Consider the following 20,892-nt stretch of genomic DNA (forward strand, 5'->3'; position numbering starts at 1 on the left):
AATGAAAATATTTATTTAATGTTACATAATATATATTACATAATGTATATTAATTACAAAATAAATGTAAACATATTAAACGATTGCAAGACTAATTTTATTGATTTCATTCATCGCTCGACTCTGAAGAAATACTGGAGTCTTCAGAATCCTGTTTTGAATTTGGGGAGCTGACACGGGAATTACTAATCCCAGATGAATTTTTTTGGGTATATGGCCGAGACGGTGTGATGTAGTTTTGAGAACGATTTTGATTATGAGGAAGAGTTTGGACAGGGGAAGAGATTACAGGAACGGAGTTTGTATTGGAAAAAGGATCTGCCGGTTGTACGTTACAAGTGTTGTATTTTGCCAACACTTGAATTATTTCTGACTTGGCCAACAACTTCATCGGATCCGGAATTGATTTGAGATGGCCATGGAGAGAAATTAAAAATAATTTGTCGGCGTCTTCCACAGTCAGATCTTTCGCCGACCGCAACTGGATCGACCGTCTCAAAGTGTCCTTCAATGTCTTCAACTTATCCGTTCTGCCATGTTTTTTACGTTTTGTAATTTGCCCTGGCTCCCTTTTTAGTAGCCTCTTTTCTGTTCTTAGTCCCTTTTCTGTTCTTGGTTTCTCTTTTGTTATTGCTCTGTCTTCTGTTATTAGTATTTTTTCTGTTGTTGGTCTCTTTTCTGGTCTTACCTCATCTTGTTTCTCTTCCACCGGATGCTCGAAGCTTGAAATAGTGCTATGAAAAAAAGATAATTCTGTAGTTTTGATAAGAAAAAGGAAAACATATAACGTAAGCCGACGAATCTTTTGTATATGTGCCTACCTATTAATGGTGATCGAAGGCTTTAGAAAGCTGAGCAAATCGAAATACATATACTGTCTTCTGTTTGAAGCTCCATCACCCGGTTTCGCAAATTTTTGTTTGCTCAACTCTCGTGTAAAACTATTCCTCAAACTTTTCCAACGTCTATGCAGATCAGTAGCTAAAAACATAACAAAATTATAACGTACATATGCTATATTCCCTATTACCATTAAATATTTTTTTTACATATCTAGCTGTGCATTACCAATTGGTAATAAGAATAATTGGAATTGCTGCCGCACATCTCTTTGTATTTTTGGCACTGTAGCTTATTGCTATTATGGGAAGGGTGTTAACATGTCAATATAGCAGGACATAAATTAATATAACTTTGTTTTGATAAAAATGAGTCAAGCAAAGCATTATTTTAAATAGTTCATCTACAAATATAACAACAATAATATAAATTTAACTGTAAACAGATATTTGGAACCTACCACTAATAAGGGGGCACATGCTCAGCGTAGGTCAAAATGGAGCTTTTGTTCTATTTTCAAAGCATGATCCTGGGCAAACCTTAAATGTGGTAGATAATCTATTTATATATTTTGAAGCCTTATTATCTTTTATTTTATTTTAAACATTTGATGACTGCATAAAGTATTTTTATTACATAAAATAGTATTCTTTTAAACCTCTCGCTCTAATGTTTTAGAATATAGTCATATTTCAGTACATAAATGTGCAGTGGTGTTAAGATTATTTACATTTATTAATTTTTAAACGCATTTATAAAACCAACAGTATAATTTATGGCGACATTATTATAGTGAGATATTTACGATAAAAATTATATTGAGAATCTCTGTGATCCCAAATTTGACAAGAATTGGGCATTTTATTATTCAAAAAATGGGCAAGTTTAACAAATTTGAAAACCATTCTAAAGACACTCATTATAAACTATGTCTTTGACCATTCAAGTGTAATAAACATCCTACGAACAATGATTGCTTTATAATATTTATTGACCTAAGAATAAGGTAGTGTTTTTTTGAAATACGCCATTTCTTTTGGCATTCCCCAGTGATTAAGCTACAACATACGGCCGTAGCCATAAATTAACAAACTAAAATTGAGTTAACGCGCGTGTTTGAACATGTACCGTTTAAAAAAAAATCGGTTAGGTACATGTTCACCAGGACCATGCTTTGGAAACAGCGAAAATTTGACCCACGCTGAGCACGTCCGCCTTAAATCAATTAACGAAATATTCTTACTTCTTTTATTCTTCATTTGTTCTGATTCGTCCTCAAAACCCTCTTGCATACCACGGTAGATTTCACTCCAGCACTTTTGTTTAGCGAATTTATCGGAGTACTCATTGCATTGCACATCCCACACAGCAGGTCTTTTGCGTATCATTTCAATAAACGCCACAGTATCGAATGTGTCAACTATAAACAATGGAGAAATAAAAAGTAGTTGGGAATAGGTTGTGATCGAGAAAAATGGTTCTTGAATGTTGAGACATAGATATCCAGAAACCTTCAAATCCAAATCCTAATTTATCGAGATATCAATAAGAATTCGATAAATTGTTATTCACCTACTAAACAAGTTTACAAATAACAAACGAAAACATATAAATTACAAGATGAAAAGAAGTTTTTATATACAACGTTTTTAAATTTTCTGTTGAATCATATAAACTTGACTAGCTTAAACGATCAAAAAACATTGTATTTGATAGAAACAATACTGAAATGTCATTTTGACATTCATTTGATTTCCATAGTAACACACGTATATATTAATAATTTAGTTGCTAGGACCATGCACTTAGCAACCAATAATAGTGGATTGGATTACGGATTTTTTCCGAAATAACTTTTCATACAAAACAGAATTAACTGAAAATGATTTCAATTCTACTTAAAGATGGCTAAAAGTATTTAAAAAATGCATTGGCATCGTGTTCTGATATAATATTCTAAAAATTTTAAATGTCTACCTAGTCGGGAAATTAGTTAAAAATTTATTGCAAGGTTTGGACTGGATAAACAACCACCGGACAAATAAAAATACGACCTAATAAAAACGTTGTAAAATGGAGAAAAGGCTGTCGACTTTGATATGAAAAGAAATCTTTTGAATATTTATCGGTAAAAAAAATTTCAAAAATGGTCAAAAGAAGTTAATGATAATAATAATAAGCCGTTAAAAATTCTTGAATTCTCGAGAAAAATAAATTCTTGAATTTGAGATTTATTAAACCTCTGTTGGGAATCTGCGTCCTGTTTGAATGCACTAATTCAACTTTAGGTCACAACTGGAACATAAGCAAAGTTTGCACCCTTGTTGAAATTCTAGACATCAATAAATAAACATAAGCAGTCAATAAAAGTCACAATAAAAATTAGTAAAACTATAAAAATGGGATTGGTACAACTGGACGCCAGGACAAGTGGGCACCGCACTGTCGAATGAAATGAATAGGCGTTCGTGATGATTTGATACAGAAAGCAGTAATTTTAATAAGTTTCTATCTACTACTTGGTAGTTTTAATTCATTTTGCTCTTAAATCATATTTTTATTGCGGATTAAGAGTTTTTATGCCTGACGCTTTATATTAAATAGAAGAACTCTATTCTCGTTGGAACTTAAACGTATGTACAATTAAATTATTATTTACGTGTGTAAAATTAAATTCTCACCAAGTGATAAATAATAAATTATATTTTTAGTGTACCTAAAATTCACGAACATTGATTTGTTCTTGAATTTCATTCGATTGCGTAGCGCGCAGTTGTCTCGGCGGCGAATTGTTATAGAAAAACATAGTTATAGAAGAAAAAAACAATTCGTTTATACAGAATAACGGTCAGTGATAGATGTATGTCACATAGCAGTAGTTCACAATGTTCCCTGTAAGGGGTGCGCATGTGCGCGCACACACCTACTAAAATGTGTCCGCACACATGTTTTCATCCACCACACAGTCCTCACACAAAAATATTGTAAAAGAAAGTTTCCTTTGCCAGATTTTCGTTTTGCTCGAATGCATGAAACCATCACATGCACAATTCTTCGACTCATTTCTCGGAAGGCGAAGGTCAAATGCGATTAACGCGAGCACGCAAGTAAAATTTTATGTTGAGCGGGATTACTATATCCGCCCCGTGCCATCTTGCCAAAGTATACGAAAAGATACGTATTTTATTGTTAATCAATGATCACCTATGTGCCGGGTCCTCTACATTTCTTAAGCGTCAATTACATTGAGCTACTTTATGAGCTGTTTTTTGGCGAATTTAATAGCGGGCGATTCAGCTACTGCGATTGTGATGATGACACATAAAAATTTCCATTCGCTGAGATGCCAGAAGCCAGCGACAATTTTAACAGAACGTAGTTCGTTCCTTTACCGGGAGGTTGCTACTGCGCTCTACTACGCAGATGCAGTAGGCCCACACGCCGGCATGTAGCGTGTAAAGTTGACCGTCTTTCAACTTTTCTCGGTTGATTGTTTACAATCTGCTTGTTAGCTTGTTCAATGATGACACTGGGCGACTTAACAGGCAGATTGTAAATTTACCTACAAGCAGCTCGTAAAGTAGCTCAATGTAATTGACGCATTAGTCTTGTTGACATGTTTCAACTTGCAAAATACATTGTCAGTACAGTTTCATAGTAGTTTTCCAACATACAAATATATAGATTTAATATACCTTATATAGAAAAAAAACGTTCTGCAAGTTTAGTTAGTATTTAATATATTTTATCATCAACAACTTTTATTTTTTTATTTCCTATTTTTTTATTTACTTCAAAAATTGTCGTTGTTAGTGTTATGATTATAGAAAAACACTGAAATTAATAAATACCTTCAAATATAAGTTTAAATGAAAAATTGTATGTATGGGGGGTGTAAATTTACCGTACTGGGTGACACCAATCCTAGTTACGCCACTGCTCAGATGCGTTGATGACCCGCACACTCAATAGGAAAATTAGAGGGAACGTTGGTAGGTATGGTGTTGATTTTGTATAAAATTTTAAATACCTATGCAAGTAAAATATGTAGCAATCAAAATAACATAGAAAATAGTAATCTCCACCAAAACACAAAACGGGTTTCTTATGGATTCTAAAGAGAAGTTTGAATCGAACTGCTTGGTACATCAGCATACAGCAGTTTTAAATGGTTGTTAGCTTTTGTTTATTTTATATTACAGATGAAATATTTGTGTAATCATTGAGGGGGGACATGCTCAGCGTAGGTCAAAATGTAGCTTTTATTAAAAAATAACCTAACCGAAAAAAAAATCTTTTTTTTAAACGGTACATGTTCAAACACGCGCGTTATCATGATCTCACTCCCTACTTCAGTTTTAGTTTGACAATTTATGGCTACGGCCATATGTTGTAGCTTAACCACTGGGGAATGCCAAAAGAAATGGCGTATTTCAAAAAAACACTACCTTATTCTTAGGTCAATAATTATTATAAAGCAATCATTATTCGTAAGATGTTTATTACATTTGAATGGTCAAAGACATAGCTTATAATCAATATCTTTAGAATTATCTTCAAATGTGTTAATCTTGCCCATTTTTTGTATAATAAAAAGCCTAATTCTTGTTAAATTTGAGAACACAGAGATTATCAATATAATTTTTTATCGTAAATATTTCACTATAATAATGTCGACATAAATTATACTGATAGTTGTATAAATGCGTTTAAAAATTAATAAATGTAAAAGATCTTAACACCACTGCACATTTATGTACTGAAATATGACTATATTCTAAAACATTAGAGCGAGAGGTTTAAAAGAATACTATTTTATGTAATAAAAATACTTTATGCAGTCATCAAATGTTTGAAATAAATATAAAGGATAATAAGGCTTCAAAATTATATAAATAAACTATCTACAACGTTTAAGGAATGTCCAGGATCATACTTTGAAAATAGAATAAAAGCTTCATTTTGACCTACGCTGAGCACGCCCGCCCTTAACTATTATGCATTCATTCCAATGGCATGAATTTTTATGTTAACAAACAGCAAGAAGAATGCTTGCACTCGTAACATTTAATTGTATGAAACTTTAGCATGCCTAATGGTACGTTTACATCTGACACTTATGCCGTTATACTTATTTTATGTGTCTGACATAAAAATTCACTTACTGTTTACACCTGCATGGATCTGACATAAAATGCTCGTATACTTATCGTTGAAATAAAGTCTCGACACTTTATTCAATGGCAACATTTGGAATAAATATATGCGGTGTTTACATATGGTATTGTAACTTATTCGGACACTTATTTCGTATACTTCTCAAAAACGTTATGTCAGTTGTCAATATGGGAATGTTAAAAAAGAAAGCAGCGAGTGTTATTATTTTCTATCTTTCTATAAGTCTTTTGGCAACAAACAGGAGGAAAAAATGGTCTAGATGGATGCGGGAATGGATTCAGCGACGAGAAGAACTAGGTGCTCGAAGATCCAACTCAATTTGTGAACTTTAGTTTGCAAGATTGGACCTTTTGCCAAAAAACAAGACACACAATTCAGAAATGCGTAGAAGCACGATTAACAGTAACATTGCGATATCTAGCACTTGATCGTCATTGCATATTCAATATAATATTATCGTACCTAATACGAGTGCAGGTGTGGGCCAAAATGAATTAGGTAATACCATTTGAAGCGCATTTTTTCTTCACAGAGTGCATCAGAATTAATCGTATGTGCCGAGAACAAGCGATATTTTATTTTCGAACAAAATCCATAGAACACGGCACATCCGATTTATTTCTCATTGTCTATGATTTTTGACAGATCGCTACAGTACATTTATTAACGTAAACGTTGGGCATACATTCATGGTGTACCTATGATTATTGATTGTCCGTTGTTTTAGAAATATACATATGCAATTCACTAGGTACCTGTCAAACTGCGAATAATGTGTCAGGTACTTGACATAAACGTAGACGGTGGTCCAACTTCGGTGATATATCGCTCCAAGTTCGAACTTGTCGAATACGCGGTGTTTACATTTGCGTATATAAGTAGATTGAATAAGTGGTAGGTGAGAGTCGACACACGCAAAATAAGTGGCAGATGCAAATATACTTACTGTTTACACTTAAGTGAATATGGTGTCATACATAAATATGACGATATTAGTGTCAAATGTAAACGTACCATAACGATGCGAAAATTTCAAAGCAACTACTGTTGATAATTCTTTTACAATTTTATAATACCTAGCAACTTAAATTTAAATAATTGTGTTTGTTAATGTTAAAATTATTGTTCTTACGCTTAGAAAGGCGACTGAAGTAGTAGTTTTTATCAATTAACCTTCCATAATGCTCCTCGTTTTTTTCACTGCGAATGTCATCGCAAGGGATCTGCTTTTCTTCCAGACTTCCTGTCTGTACAATGCGTGCACGTGTAGCCTAAACAAAACATTCACTTAATATTTTCTATTTTACGGGGAAAATATCTATCTAGTACTATAATTTTGAAGAATATATTAATTTTGCCGCCTGAATAATGTCTTCAAAAGCAACATTCCACTGTGCCTAAAGCGCAAAGTGTTCAATCAGTGTGTGCTTCCCGTGATCATATATGCGTGTGACATGGACCCTAAGTAAAAGAGAGATTTAGAAACTTAAAGTAACAAACGTGGTATGGAGAGGTGCATGCTCGGCATAACGCGAAAGGACAAAAAGAGGAATGAGTTGATAAGGAAGCAGACAAGGGTTTGCAACGTAATAGAGTTTATTAAAAGCCTTAAATGGAGATGGGCTGGACACATAGCTCGAAGAAGAGACAATCGTTGGACGAATCTAGTCATCCGGTGGTATCCAAGAAGTAGAAAACGTCCGCAAGGTAGACCTAGAGGCCGCTGGATCGATGAAATGATAAAATTCTGCGGAAGTACATGGCAACGCAATGCACAGGACCGAGAGAAGTGGAAGCAGCTTGAAGAGGCCTTCATCCAGCAGTGGATAGATTCAGGCTGATGATGATGATGATATTAATTTGGATGTTTGTATGTTTTTTGTACCGTCCTTTTCTTTATACATTTCTTTTCTTTACACACGCATTCGGATTTCAACAAAATTTAGACAGTAGACGGAGGCTGACGAGCCGAAGCGCGTGATCGGGGTCTCGGATTACAGATTAAACCCGTTGCACCCCGGGGACAGTTTTACCGTTTTTGAAGAAAAAGAACGCCGCGTACAGGGCCTTGAAACGCGGAAGTTAATGCAGCAACCCAATCTTTTATTGAAAATTTCGTTAGAATGTGTACATTTAAAAAATATTGGCGTTCATTTCAGCTCGATCGGAGGTCAATGGCAAAGTTAGGTGCACATTATAAATTGTGTTATTAGAATCGCTAAGCGCGGCGTGGGCGACGCTGTGCTGCCACATTAAATCGGAATGCTTCACTCACGGACAATAATAATTATTGTATGTAGCGGCATCAAGAGTGGGCGGGGGTAATAAAAATCTATATATATTGGCACCAAATGGAAAAGCTACAAATATTGTATCGAAAAGCCCTAGATTGATGGATTGGATATTTATATAATATAGATATGTACTAAGTACTTTTCAAGATATCTAAATGCAATAAATGTACAAAAATATACTATATTATGTTAAAAATAAAAATCTCTAATACTTATTATATTTTTTTACTTTTTTAAATTCAAACCTTTGCACTTAAACGTATTTTGAATTTTTATTTTCAAATATTAAACCATTCTACTCCCGGGCAGCGCCGGGTGATACTGCTAGTAACCTATAAAGGAGTTTAATCAGGAAAATCTACATTTAAGCGACAAACACACTGCGAGCGATGCGCGCATGGCGTGAGATGTAAAAAGCAAGCGCTGTTCAGGTCCCTAACGGTAACATCACGTGAAACTGATATTAATTAGCAGCAAAACACTGTCATCGTCAGGTTAAAGCGTCAATGACATTGAGCTACTTCACAAGCTGCTTGTTGGCGAGTTTAAAAGCGGGCGAGTCAGCTAGTGCGAAAGTGATGTTGACACACAAAACTTTCCACTCGCTCAGAAGCCAACAAGCTAGCGAGTTGGTTGAAACCGTCATTTTTCGTACTATCTGACAGGACGTATTGAGTAGTTTTTTTTTACCGGGAGGTTCGCCACTATCGCTCTACTGCGCAGATGCAGATCAGCCCACACGCCAGCGAGTAGCGTGATAGGTAGCCCGGCTTTCAGCTTTTCTCGGTAGATTCTTTACAATCTGCTTGTTAGATTGTTCGATGATGACACTGGGCGAGTTTACAAGCAGATTATAGCTCAATGTCATCGACCACCGCCGTCTTTAGATTAATAAAGCCTGCTCATAACTGTTGGCACAAGCAACGAGTGGTCCACTTCCATACTATTTATTAATAATGACAGGCAATGACAGGTCATCCATAGAGAACGGGAGGGGCGGATAGGTAGGACCTAGGGGCGGCAGGTTATATGAAAGTATGGTGAAGCCGACTAGTACGGTGAAAAAGTATGGTGAGGCGGGCTGATAATCAAGTTGCGGCAAAATTTCCACGTTAACATAATATTATATGGGTAGGTTATAATGATCAGAGTAAATCCTCCGTGATGCACTGATTTTTTTTTATCGCGTCGCTATTTCTCGTAAGTTGTCGGATATTGTTGGCCTGCTTCATTCAGTTGTATGAGAAAGCCGATTCTTTGCCCCTCTTTTTATTTAATATCTCTATGGGTAGGATCATACGTAAAATGTATCGGCTTTCCTCTTCAGTCGGCAATGCATCGACGCATAAGGACTAACGACTACCTACCTTAATTACGTTATTACATTAAATAAGTTATTGAACACAATATAGGTAGGTAACCATAAATATCTTAAATGCCAAAGTATATTCTTATGGTAATGAATAAACACGTATCCAAACGCTGTGTAATAAATCATTCAAATCGCTAAAATAATCTAAAAACTGACAGCTCACCTTGAGAGTACCATTGTCATCATTGACATGTTCTTTGTTTGTGTTTGAAGTGTTGACGTCTGGAACGTTTGGGCGTGCTATTGGTGATTCAAACAAACTCTGGCTTTCTGCATCAGAATCGATGATAATTTGTTCATGTTTCACATCCATTTTAAGGAGTTTTTTTATGTAAAGCAAAAATAATATTATGTCGCCCTTAACGCGCAGCCAAGACAGTTTGGCAGGCGTGCCCATAGACTAATATACTAGGCGTGCCACGTGACTTAAACTGTTAATAGGGATGGGGCACATTTGATCAAGTAACCAAGAAGTGCATTATTATATTGTTATAATCATTATAGTGCTAATTCAACTGTATTTAGGTAGGTAAATATTCTTGGTACAGTTCAGTTATGAGGAATACACCGGAAAACACATTTTGAAAATACTCGATATTATACTGGATTATTTGTTAGTTTGGGTTAGTTTAGGTTAGGTTAGGTTTGGTTTGGTTAGGTTAACCTAACGTAATCCAGTATATTATAATTTCCATTATAGTATTTTCAAAATGTGTTTGCCGCTGTATTCGTCATAACCGAACTGTACCATATTTTTATTTACACAATAATATTATCGAAGAGAGAGAGGTTTTAAGCTTTAGGATTTAAACTTCTTTTCAATGGTGGTCCATTAATTTAAAAAAATCTGTGTATACTTATGTACGCGCGTTAGAACTTATACTTTGGCGTAACAAAACAAAACTTGTGATAAACTTGATTACTTGAATAGCTCCTATCTTGTTAAATTATACTCTCAAGAAAAGGGACCGCTTATTGGAACGCCGTTGTTTTATTTCTATACACTTTAACTTATATTACTAAATTATATAATGGTTTCTCGTTGTTTTTATTTTTAAAGTACCAAAATGTCACTATTACTTGTAATAGTTTGTTTACGTAAGGAATTGCAAATGGCCGACAATAATAAATGTGCTGCCTAGGCAACAGAACAATTAAACTATAATAATACACTGTATAATCGTCACGAAGCAGTATCATACTGTGGCGTAAAAATATTCCGTTCGGCTGATAACCGAACAATCGGTGTTTCAAACCAATCGTGTGCGTTTTTTTTTCTGAGAAAAAATAAATTATGTGTTACATGTCACTCTGATCTGATTTCCCAAACGCGCCAAAAGAAGTATAACTTCAAAAATATAGTCTGCATTCTACACCGAATAAATATTACGTATTACTGAATTGGCAGGAGGCAATTATTATATCAAAATAATTTGTTTCTCGATCTAGTATAAAATATTCTTATTATAGCCAAAATTACTTTTATTGCATTTTTAAAGATGGCAATCTTTTATCTATGCTGAAACCGTTCGACGCCATACCGCATTTTTTATTCTACGATCAATTGGTTACTACTGACATGACAACTCACTGTTCCGGCAAGTAAAATGGACGTAAAACATGACCCTGATCATGCTGGAGAGCATACTGGTTCTGCTAGTGCATTAAAAAGTCGTTTAATCACTACAGAAGTCAGTAATCCTGTAACACATGTCAATTCTAACATGATCGATCACAGTTATAGTATGCAAGTAAGTATTTAAAACCTCTTGTTTGCCAGTGGAACTGATTCAGTTCAGTTTAATGATCTCCTCGTCTTTTAACTGACTATGAATTTAATGTGTCTGATTATTAATCCGTTTTTTAATAACGAATCTTATACGAAAATGGTGAAAAAATAGATCTGACAAGCCGTTTACGAGCATATACCTAGCGTATTAATTATGAAATAGATACCTTAGGTATATGGCCACGATATGTGTACACCAGTGGCGAAGGGTGGAGGTAGGCTGTTCGCCTCCGCTATCCGCCATAAATAGTGCACATTAACCTTTTTCAGTCAAATGTATTTGTTTTTATTGAAATAAGACTACAATTTACAGATGGTATTGGTTGGGTTTTAAAAATCAATTAAACCCTGTCTCACCCAAACCTTAATAGTATTGGTAAGTATATATTAGGCGATATGACAAAATTGTGCACATTTTTCATTCTTATTTATTTGTTTTCGTTAGATTAAGAATTCGTATTACACATATTGTTGGTTCATTTTTTAAATTCATCAAGCTATGCCTAAACCAAACTATAATAGATAAAAATTATTATTCTATCTATAAAATATCCAAATTTCTGTATGATTTAATTGCATAATTTTAGATATTTTATAGATAGACGAGTATTTTTTCACTAATATCTATTATGGCTTGTATTTCGCAGGATTTCATTGAATTTTAAAAACTAACCAATACCATCCGTAAAATGTAGTCTTATTTCAATGAAAACAAGTATGTATTACTGACAAAGTTTAGTGCGCAATATTTAAGGCGATCTTAACAGCCTACCTCCACCCTTCGCCACTGGTGTATACTTCATTGCATAATATCTATTTCCTTCGCCCACCTTACCATTTAAAGTTTTTTTATAAAATAGTGTATGCTAGAATCACAATAACATCACCTTACGTGACTTTACAATGTTTATGTGCTAGAACCAGCGACGTTCCAAGACAAAGTGCCGATTTCAGGATAATTTAAAATGATGCCCCCTTCCATTTTTAATCTCGAATTGCATGTTCATTTGTTAGCAACATAATTACCTAGATATTTTGTTATTATTCTCGGCTATCTTAAACAGACAAGTGACAGAAAAGTGTTTTGTAAAAATGACATAATCCGCTGAAGATTAGAGCATATCCACGAAGCATTCTCTCATGCAACAGTGTTTTGAAGTACCTACGTCGGGTTTGGTGGTCTCCTTTGCGATAAACCGGAATTGACTATTATCATGCAAGGTTGCCATTGTTTTGTATGCTTCCATTATTGTTTTAAATATGTTGACACATTTTTTAATATAAGCAACAGCATAGTCTGTTTCATGCAAAACCGCATCTACTTTCAAAAGTTGTAATATTCGTATCGTTTCTTCATTTGTCACTACCACTTACCAGAACATTCAATATTAAAAACTGACAAAAGATATTGTTTCAATTGCCTGCAATTGAATTTATAGGTGATTCGAAAATGTGTAATGTTTGTATTGCATTGCAATGTGTAGCAGGGTATGCGTGAGGTGATGTTAGTGTTATGACTTGGACACCCTTTAGACAAGGGCAAGCATGTCTGGTAGACAAAAGATAATAATAAATTCTATAACATGTATTCTGTCTTATAGTTTTAAAAATGCGATAATTGTGTGTGTGTCCCAGTTTGTTCTCCCAAGGTGCAGAACTAACCTGCCATTGGTGATGCCAATTGGGGACGGGGAGCAATAACCCTGTTCAACCAAATCGCTTTGGATGTTGATATATTTACGTGAGGATGAGTTAGGTGGGCATTGTTTTATAAATTCTTAAAATAGAGTCCAATTAGCTCATGCGGTGTGCTTTCATGCTTTATAATTTATAATTTTTGTACCACTGTTTTTGTGATAAGTACCTACTGCATATATTTATTTTTTCTTTACACTGTTTAATACTATTTCTTTGTTAAATGTCATGCTGTGAACGTCTTACATTTATAATTTGTAATGTTCACGGTATGTAAGAATAAATAAATTTGAATTGGTCAAATTATCGACATTTGACGTGTGTCAGCAAATACGCAATCTAATATTGTAAACCGGGACATTTCCGGTCAAATCGGGTTGACTCTTACCCCCGTTTCAGACGGGACACCGTGTGTGGCGCTCGTATATAATAAGGAGGCCTTTTTATTCGAATAAAGGGGCCTTTGTATTATGTTTATGAATGCCCAGAGCTAATGAGTCAACGCATAATTTCTCAATATAAATTAGAACATAAAACTGGCTGCGGTCATAAAAACATGTGTATCGGCGGCTTGAGAATGTAGCGGTCGACGGAAAAGTGTACCGGACACGCTTTGACTCATTAGCTCGGGGCGTTCATAAACATAATACAAAGGCCCTTTTATTCGAAAACAAAGACCTCATTATATACGAGCGCGACACCGGTGTCCCATCTGAAACGGTCCTTAGCGTTCTTGAACTTGTTGATTAATCAATACAAAAAATTATGACTATTTCTGTATTGTTAAATATGGCTGAATATGATTGCATAAATTGTTTTTGTTTCAGAGGTCGGTAAGAGAATTAGTAAATATAAAATACGATCCTGATTTTCTACCTATAGCGATAAAAAATGAATATGATAAAGACACGTCCTGCATTTTGAATAATTGTGAAGATCCGCTAGCGGGGTGCTCTTTGTCCGAACCCAGATCGTCAAACCAGGTGGGTGCCTATAATATTCTAATTTATTTTAAATACAATGGAAGCACTTGTTGGAAAGTTTGTAAGTAAGTATAATATTCTGTATTGCGAATATTTTAGAACAGTCAAATGATTCAAACAGTAGTAATTCATTGAATGAAAAATGCCTCGACCGTATAATCTTAACTGTTACCAGGGATTCTCTACTACCTAGATGGTAGAATATCAAAAATAAGTATGAATGAAAAAGTGAGCACAATTTTGTTGTATCGACCAAAACATACCAATACCATTATGGTTTAGTTTCTTCTTCTTATTGTCCCATCCCCTAGCGGAGGTCGGCCACCATCAAGGCGATCTTATCTTTGTCGTCTGATACCCGGAACAGTTCGGTGGAGCTGCACTCGTACCAATCACGGAGGTTCTTAAGCCACGAAATGCGGCGCCGTCCTCTGCTACGCTTCCCATTGACCTTTCCTTGTATGACAAGTTGGGGAATGCTGTATTTTTGTCCTCTCATAATGTGGCCGAGGTATTGTAGTTTCCTGGTTTCGATACTACGTAGAACTTCTCGGTCCTTCCCCATTCGATTGAGAACTTCAACATTTGTCACCCGGTCAGTCCAAGGAATTTTGAGAATTCGTCTATACAGCCACATCTCGAAAGCTTCAAGTCTCCGTGACATGGTTTAGTTTAGTCAGGGTTTAATTGCTTTTTTAAAAACTAACCAACACCATCTATAAATTATTGTTGCTTAGTTCAAAACAAATACGTATGACTGACAAAGTTTAATATAAGTACACTATTTATGGCGGATCCTAATACACTACATCCACCCTTCACTGCTGGTATTTAGTACAGAAGTGCACTGAAGAAAATCCCATGATGTGGAGTTGCTTTTTATTGGTGTTCTTTAGCTGCTAACTGAAAAAATGATGAATCGTTACATTTGAGGGGTATAAATGCATACATGCCACTTTACAAAAATCGACGGTTATTGAGTAAGCTATTGATTAATAATCTCCTTTTCATTCGTACGATCATCATTTCAATGCAAAAATGACTCTTTATCATAGAAAACGACTGTGAAAAGTCGAGTCAAATTCAAATTCGCCACTGTGTTACTAGCTAAAGTGCATAACTGCCACATTACAATTTGGTTTAAAGCTCAACCAATCGGAATGCTGATTTCGTAAATAAACAATATGGCCGCTTTCATTCCCGCCGACGTAACGTTTCTTTTGTTTCTCCTAGTTTAAAGTTGCTTATACGTGAATAATGAAACTCAACATAACGCCAGTGTTGGAAGTCGAAAGTTGGAAGGAATATGAAAGGAAAAAATACCCAATGACACTTCGCACATTGATTAGATGCATAAACGCCACTCTTATAAACTCAACTGCAAACTTGCCACTATGCATCGCAATTTTGTAAATATTTCGGCATTTTTGTTGAATTTTCTAATTATTATTATGCAAATAATAACTTAAAGCAGCGCTGTCGAACTGGCGGTCTTTTTTTTTGCGGCCCGCGAGCTGTACAGTAAATTTTTCATCAAACATTGGGTAGAGAATTACCCATCATACAATAAAATATGAAAACATTTCATTATAATATTAAATATCAATTGGAATTATGCGACCTTCAGGCTGACCCATTTATTGCATCTAGTAGAGCAACTGGAATAGAAGTGTTCAAACTTTTCGATATAGAAAAATACCCAAAAGTGAGAGATTATAGACTTAAGTCATTTCTATGTTCGGAAGTACATATATCTGCGAGCGTGCCTTCTCTGACATGAAATACATAAAATCGAAATATAGAAACAGCTTGAAGGACTCCACGCTTGACAATATAATTAGACTTCCCACAACAAATGTTGATAGTGACATAAAAGAAATTGTTGCTCAACAACTAAGACCACAATGCTCGCATTAAATAACTATAAGTACGTATAAGTATAATCTTTGTTTTTTAAAGTAATTAATTTATGATGAATAAAAAAAAATACAAAAAAAAACTTAATAATATTATTGTTTTTATTATTTGTAGTTATGTGTTATTACAACCTTTTTCTTAGCTCGTATTCTAATTTGTCCAGTACAAATCTTGCAATCGATTTTTAACTAACTTCCCGACTAGCTAGACATTTGAAACTTTTAGAATATATCAGAACACGATACCAATGCATTTTTTTAATACTTTAGCCATCTTTAAGTAGAATTGATTTCATTTTCAGTTAATTCTATATTGTATGAAAAGTTATTTCAGAAGAAATCCGTAAAAAGTAAAACTATTATTGGTTGCTTAGTGGGTCCTAGCAACTAAAATATTAATATATACGTGCGTTACTATGGAAATCAATGACATTTCAGTACTATTTCTATCAAGTACAAATTTTTTTGGTCGTTTAAGCTAGTCAAGTGAAGTTTATATGATTCAACAGAAAATTTAAAAACGTTGTATATAAAAAGTTCTTTTTATCTTGTAATTATTTTTGATTTTTTTTGTATAAAAAATAACTTTTGAATTTACGTTAACTGACTTTTCATTGACCTATCCTCTTGGGCCCCGAAATGTTTGCTAAAGAAAAAATAGCCCGCGGCCTAAAAAAAGTTGGACAGCGCTGACTTAGAGGGATAACGAGTAATTGTGTATATAAAAATGAATTTATCTATCTACAATATGATGAAACGTTTTTCGTTGTTACTAAAAAATGGTGAAAATGTAAAGTGGCATGTTTGCATTTATACCACTCAATTATTAATAATTAAATTACCTACACATCTAGTATTAGAAAATACATATGAAATTTCTTTTGTTTCAGGATATTCAAACCGATGATTCCCAGTCATCACCTTCTGAAAACAGGATTAAATTGACTCGTCCACTAAAAACAAAAAGACACTTTAAGAGAAGAATAGACGTAGATTACAAGAAGAAAGAGAAAATATTACATTCCCTCAAAGATGCTGCTAAAAAATTGACTATAAAAGATGAATGCACTATATTTGGCCAAATGGTTGGGTCACAAATCAAAAGGCTAAACCGACGTAATCAGGCAATTGCAAAAAATCGTATTCAAAACTGCCTTTTTGAGTTGGAAATGGAAGAGATAAATATTGCCTCATCAACTCAAATCATTATAGTACCACAATCTGCTGAAGGCCCTCACGTTTCCAGCTCGCCATCTGCATCCCCACGTTCACCGCAAAGTCCTGCAACATGTTCTGATTTACAACCGTCAACCCATGAAGATCAGAGTACGTCAGTCCAAGAACTTCAACAATACTTACTCTTTGGGGCTGACAATAAAACATGATGTCTAATAATTAATGTTTGTATTCAATAAAGCCAGTTGTTTCTATGTAATCTTGAAAACTTTCAATCATCGCTTTTAGGACCCCAGCGGGTCTATTCTATACAAAAGGCTGCTTTCGTCCGCTAAAACCGCTAACTAGGGTATGTTTGTATCAAATTATTAACACGTATTGTTACAATTATAATTAGCCGGTATTAATTGTTGCAATAAATGATATATTTTAACGGCATGCCCCCTGCCTGTGCTAAAATTTAGAGCATGAGCGAGAGAGAGACAGTTTCGACTGATTAACTGATTACAATACAATTATAATATTTCAATATAAAATGTATATAACAAATACTAACACATTATCACGTTAGCACGTTAGCGGTCGATAGTCGCCTTTTGTATAGAATAGACCCGCAGCTATTCTTAATAGTTTACACCAGTTGAGTGGTGCACAAGCTTTTTGAAAGAAGGCCAAATTTATCCATTTTCAAATTTTTCACGGGCCGCAAAGGGTAAAAGTGTTGAAAAATAATGATATATTTTACTAGATGAGATATACATTTTACGTTTTATTTTTAATTTAATAGTTACATCATTTTATCAGCAACTTCAATCACTCTCACTCTGCATTACGTACATATTTGCACGATGGAAGTATGAGTAGATAGTAGAGAAGATGGAGTAGTGATATTTCTGACACTGCATACTGGCAGCAAGCATTTTGATGTCGGGTTCAATGTTTGTGGTTGCTATCCTCAGTACAGCACTGAGGTTATCATTGTTCAAGCGGTTTCTGTGTTGAGACTAATTTAGTTTCAATAAGGAAAACGCTTGCTCGCAAATGTAGGTGCTTTCAAAAAGAGACTTGGGAAACTGGTCTTCAGGAAGATATTTGAAAAATTCTGCAGATCGCCTTCCTGATATTTCGATCTTAATTAATCGTTGTTCTACAAATCGATCAACTCTAGTTGCAATGATGATTCGGCCTCGTTGATGGATGGATGGGTTGGCAAATATCCTAAATAAATATCGGTTACGATTAAAAACTCATTGAATTCGGATGATGTGGCTAGCATACTTCTGGCTGGAATCAGTGAGGGAAACATTTCTTTGCAGTGCACATGCACCACAGACGGTGTGATTCGTTATAAAAAGATGAATTTCGGTCGCAAATCTATACCCGTAAAAATATAATCATATTAAATAATTAAAAATAGCATTAAGATTTCTATCAGTGACGATTCAGATTATAATATACCGTTGCTACTGCATAATTTGTTCACATATCGAACACAGATTTTTATCATATTCAATGAAAAATTTGGTGATGAAGTACTTGCTATTTTGGGCCGGAACAAATGCCATTTCGGGCCGCGTTTGTACATGTGTTTTTATCGCTCTAAAATAACACAGATAACACTCGGTGCGATTCTATAAACACGCTGTTCGCTGAAATACGAAATCGAATATACCTATATTATTAAGACCTCCTAATATCTTTGTAACAAAATATCTTATAAGGGTGACATCTCAAGCTTCTTATTAGGCTTTATTAATTTTTATTATAATTAATTCCCAAACCAAAGCGCCATTTTAATGTCTCCACGAGACGGAGCGATAGTTTCCAGGATTTAACTAATCGGTCAATATCGAGCGCTGTTAGCAACTATCGACTAGTAGTAATGGTTTGCGATAAGAGAAACATTGAATACATATTTTTTTATAATATTGTACAAAAACATAAGACACGATTAATTAAGTATAGGCCTGCATGGGCGCTTTATTTTTGGACACATTTATAATAACAACACATCGATTAGATATACATTTTAACATTCAAACAGTAAATAATTATTATATTTTTTTATTATATCTAAATTGCGGGGTAGCTTATTCAGAAATTAATATACATTACTTACTTTAGTGACAATTGCTGTGTTTTAGTAGTACGGCGATTCTATTCTAAAAAAACTGTATATACACACTACCTAAACTATCGTAAAATAAAACCTCGGAAATATACGTATTAGAAAAAAAATGGAACGAGTGGGACTCGAACTGACCTCTTTCATTTTCCCGGTGTGCTTTGGCCTCTGAGCTATCGATATTTTTATAATAATTCATGTGAATTATTTCTTATATTTACGTGTTAACTGATGTACCTACTTCAGATTCCACCAATCAGGAGGCAATCCGCTTCATGATAAATGGAGGTAAATGAAATTACTAACTTGGTAACATACTTTTTATGCTAGTTAAATGTTATTATTATCGGCATTCTTGTAGTATTCATGGACAAAACAAGAAAGCGAATGACATGAGTTCGAGTGGGGTTCAACTAGTTTCTAGTATTTTCTAATATATTATGTTTGTTTGTTTCTGATGTAGGTATTTAAAATTTGTGTGTTTTTATATAATAGAGAATCTAATATTTTTAAAACCTTATTTATACTGTCACCAGACGAAAAAACCCCTGGTCCGCAGTTTCAAATCACAAATCCACAACCTAATCAAACGCCCCCGAATTAGGGTTCACCACCCCTGATTTACGAAATAACACCGTCACGGCGCATTTCGACAGCGACGAAAAGGGAAGTACCTGAGTCCAGCTACCAGGAAATGGTAACTTGCCGAGAGACAAACAAAAATTTACCGTAATTTTGTTTCATCCCTTTGCCCCTCCCTCCTGTCTCATCAACCATAGATAATTGCGGGCAGTACGAATTCTCCCGGGAGAGTGGTAGGTGTCTGGGACCACGCGCTCGGCGTGGCCTGGCCGACCCTCCTCAACGCGAAGTGTAAAGCCACGCTTGTCTCAATATGATAAATTAGTGAATCTCTTTCCCCGTTATTGTGTTAATAATAATCCCTATAACCACCTCAAAACCACGCGTCGCGTCCTCGATAAAACGCTTTCGCGCCAGTTTGGCTAATGTGTCCAAACACGTGCTCCCACATAGTGACTGTGCGATAGCTAAATCTAAGACTCCTTTAAGTGTAATTAATAATGTAAAACAATCGATGTCCACCCTAATGTTATTACAACCCACGCTTGTATAATTTAGTGTAATTAAATATATCCTCTGCGCGGAGGTTTTGAATCGAAGTTTCTGTGTTATAATTATGTCCTATGATGTCACACCTTTCCACCTGGTCTAAGTGATGCTGATGAAGGATCCCACCAGCCTACATGTGAGTTCCCCACCCTTCTTCTCGGTATCAATACTCAATATTGAATAAAAGACAACTACTTATCATAATACATTATGTAACTAATTTAATAGTCTTCTATTTTCACGCTGCCTTTTGTCGAAGGTTGGTTAGCAAATTTCAGTATGTCGGCTAATATCAGGTCACTTTGGACATTGAGTTACTTTCGGAAGTTTTGTTGCCAAGCGAATCTTCATGTCTTTCCTAATCAGTGCATTATAAGCTTAAGGATATAATAC

General features: G+C 34.8%; 3 protein-coding genes across 4 annotated transcripts in view; 2 read left to right on the forward strand and 1 right to left on the reverse strand.

Moving 5' to 3' along the window:
* Positions 1 to 20,892, forward strand: part of LOC147076407 (uncharacterized) — a 493,316-nt gene that overhangs the window by 179,037 nt on the left and 293,387 nt on the right. The window lies entirely within an intron of this gene.
* LOC147076418 (uncharacterized) lies at positions 45 to 10,080 on the reverse strand. The gene is made up of 5 exons (XM_085941260.1): positions 9,848 to 10,080; positions 7,151 to 7,289; positions 2,084 to 2,260; positions 822 to 981; positions 45 to 734 (listed from the first exon to the last, which is right to left on the reverse strand). The coding sequence occupies exons 1-5, from the start codon at positions 9,995 to 9,997 to the stop codon at positions 107 to 109; spliced, it is 1,254 nt and encodes a 417-aa protein (XP_085797386.1). The 5' UTR covers positions 9,998 to 10,080; the 3' UTR covers positions 45 to 106.
* LOC147076419 (uncharacterized) lies at positions 10,745 to 17,501 on the forward strand. The gene is made up of 3 exons (XM_085941261.1): positions 10,745 to 11,435; positions 13,996 to 14,151; positions 16,958 to 17,501. The coding sequence occupies exons 1-3, from the start codon at positions 11,292 to 11,294 to the stop codon at positions 17,450 to 17,452; spliced, it is 795 nt and encodes a 264-aa protein (XP_085797387.1). The 5' UTR covers positions 10,745 to 11,291; the 3' UTR covers positions 17,453 to 17,501.

This window comes from Rhyacophila brunnea, unplaced genomic scaffold, assembly GCF_057557595.1.
Source record: "Rhyacophila brunnea isolate RB1 unplaced genomic scaffold, BYU_Rbru_1.0 scaffold_13, whole genome shotgun sequence".
Taxonomy (NCBI): domain Eukaryota; kingdom Metazoa; phylum Arthropoda; class Insecta; order Trichoptera; family Rhyacophilidae; genus Rhyacophila; species Rhyacophila brunnea.

Bases quoted from the DNA above. Each gene is read 5' to 3' on its own strand.
- LOC147076418 (XM_085941260.1), bottom strand. From the start codon at position 9,997: ATGGATGTGAAACATGAACAAATTATCATCGATTCTGATGCAGAAAGC. The intron at 982-2,083 runs GTAAGAATATTT...TTATGTTTTTAG, and splicing joins ACAAATGAAGAATAAAAGAA to CTACTGATCTGCATAGACGT. The intron at 735-821 runs GTAGGCACATAT...TTTTTTTCATAG, and splicing joins CCTTCGATCACCATTAATAG to CACTATTTCAAGCTTCGAGC.
- LOC147076419 (XM_085941261.1), top strand. From the start codon at position 11,292: ATGGACGTAAAACATGACCCTGATCATGCTGGAGAGCATACTGGTTCT. The intron at 11,436-13,995 runs GTAAGTATTTAA...TTTTTGTTTCAG, and splicing joins ATCACAGTTATAGTATGCAA to AGGTCGGTAAGAGAATTAGT. The intron at 14,152-16,957 runs GTGGGTGCCTAT...CTTTTGTTTCAG, and splicing joins AACCCAGATCGTCAAACCAG to GATATTCAAACCGATGATTC.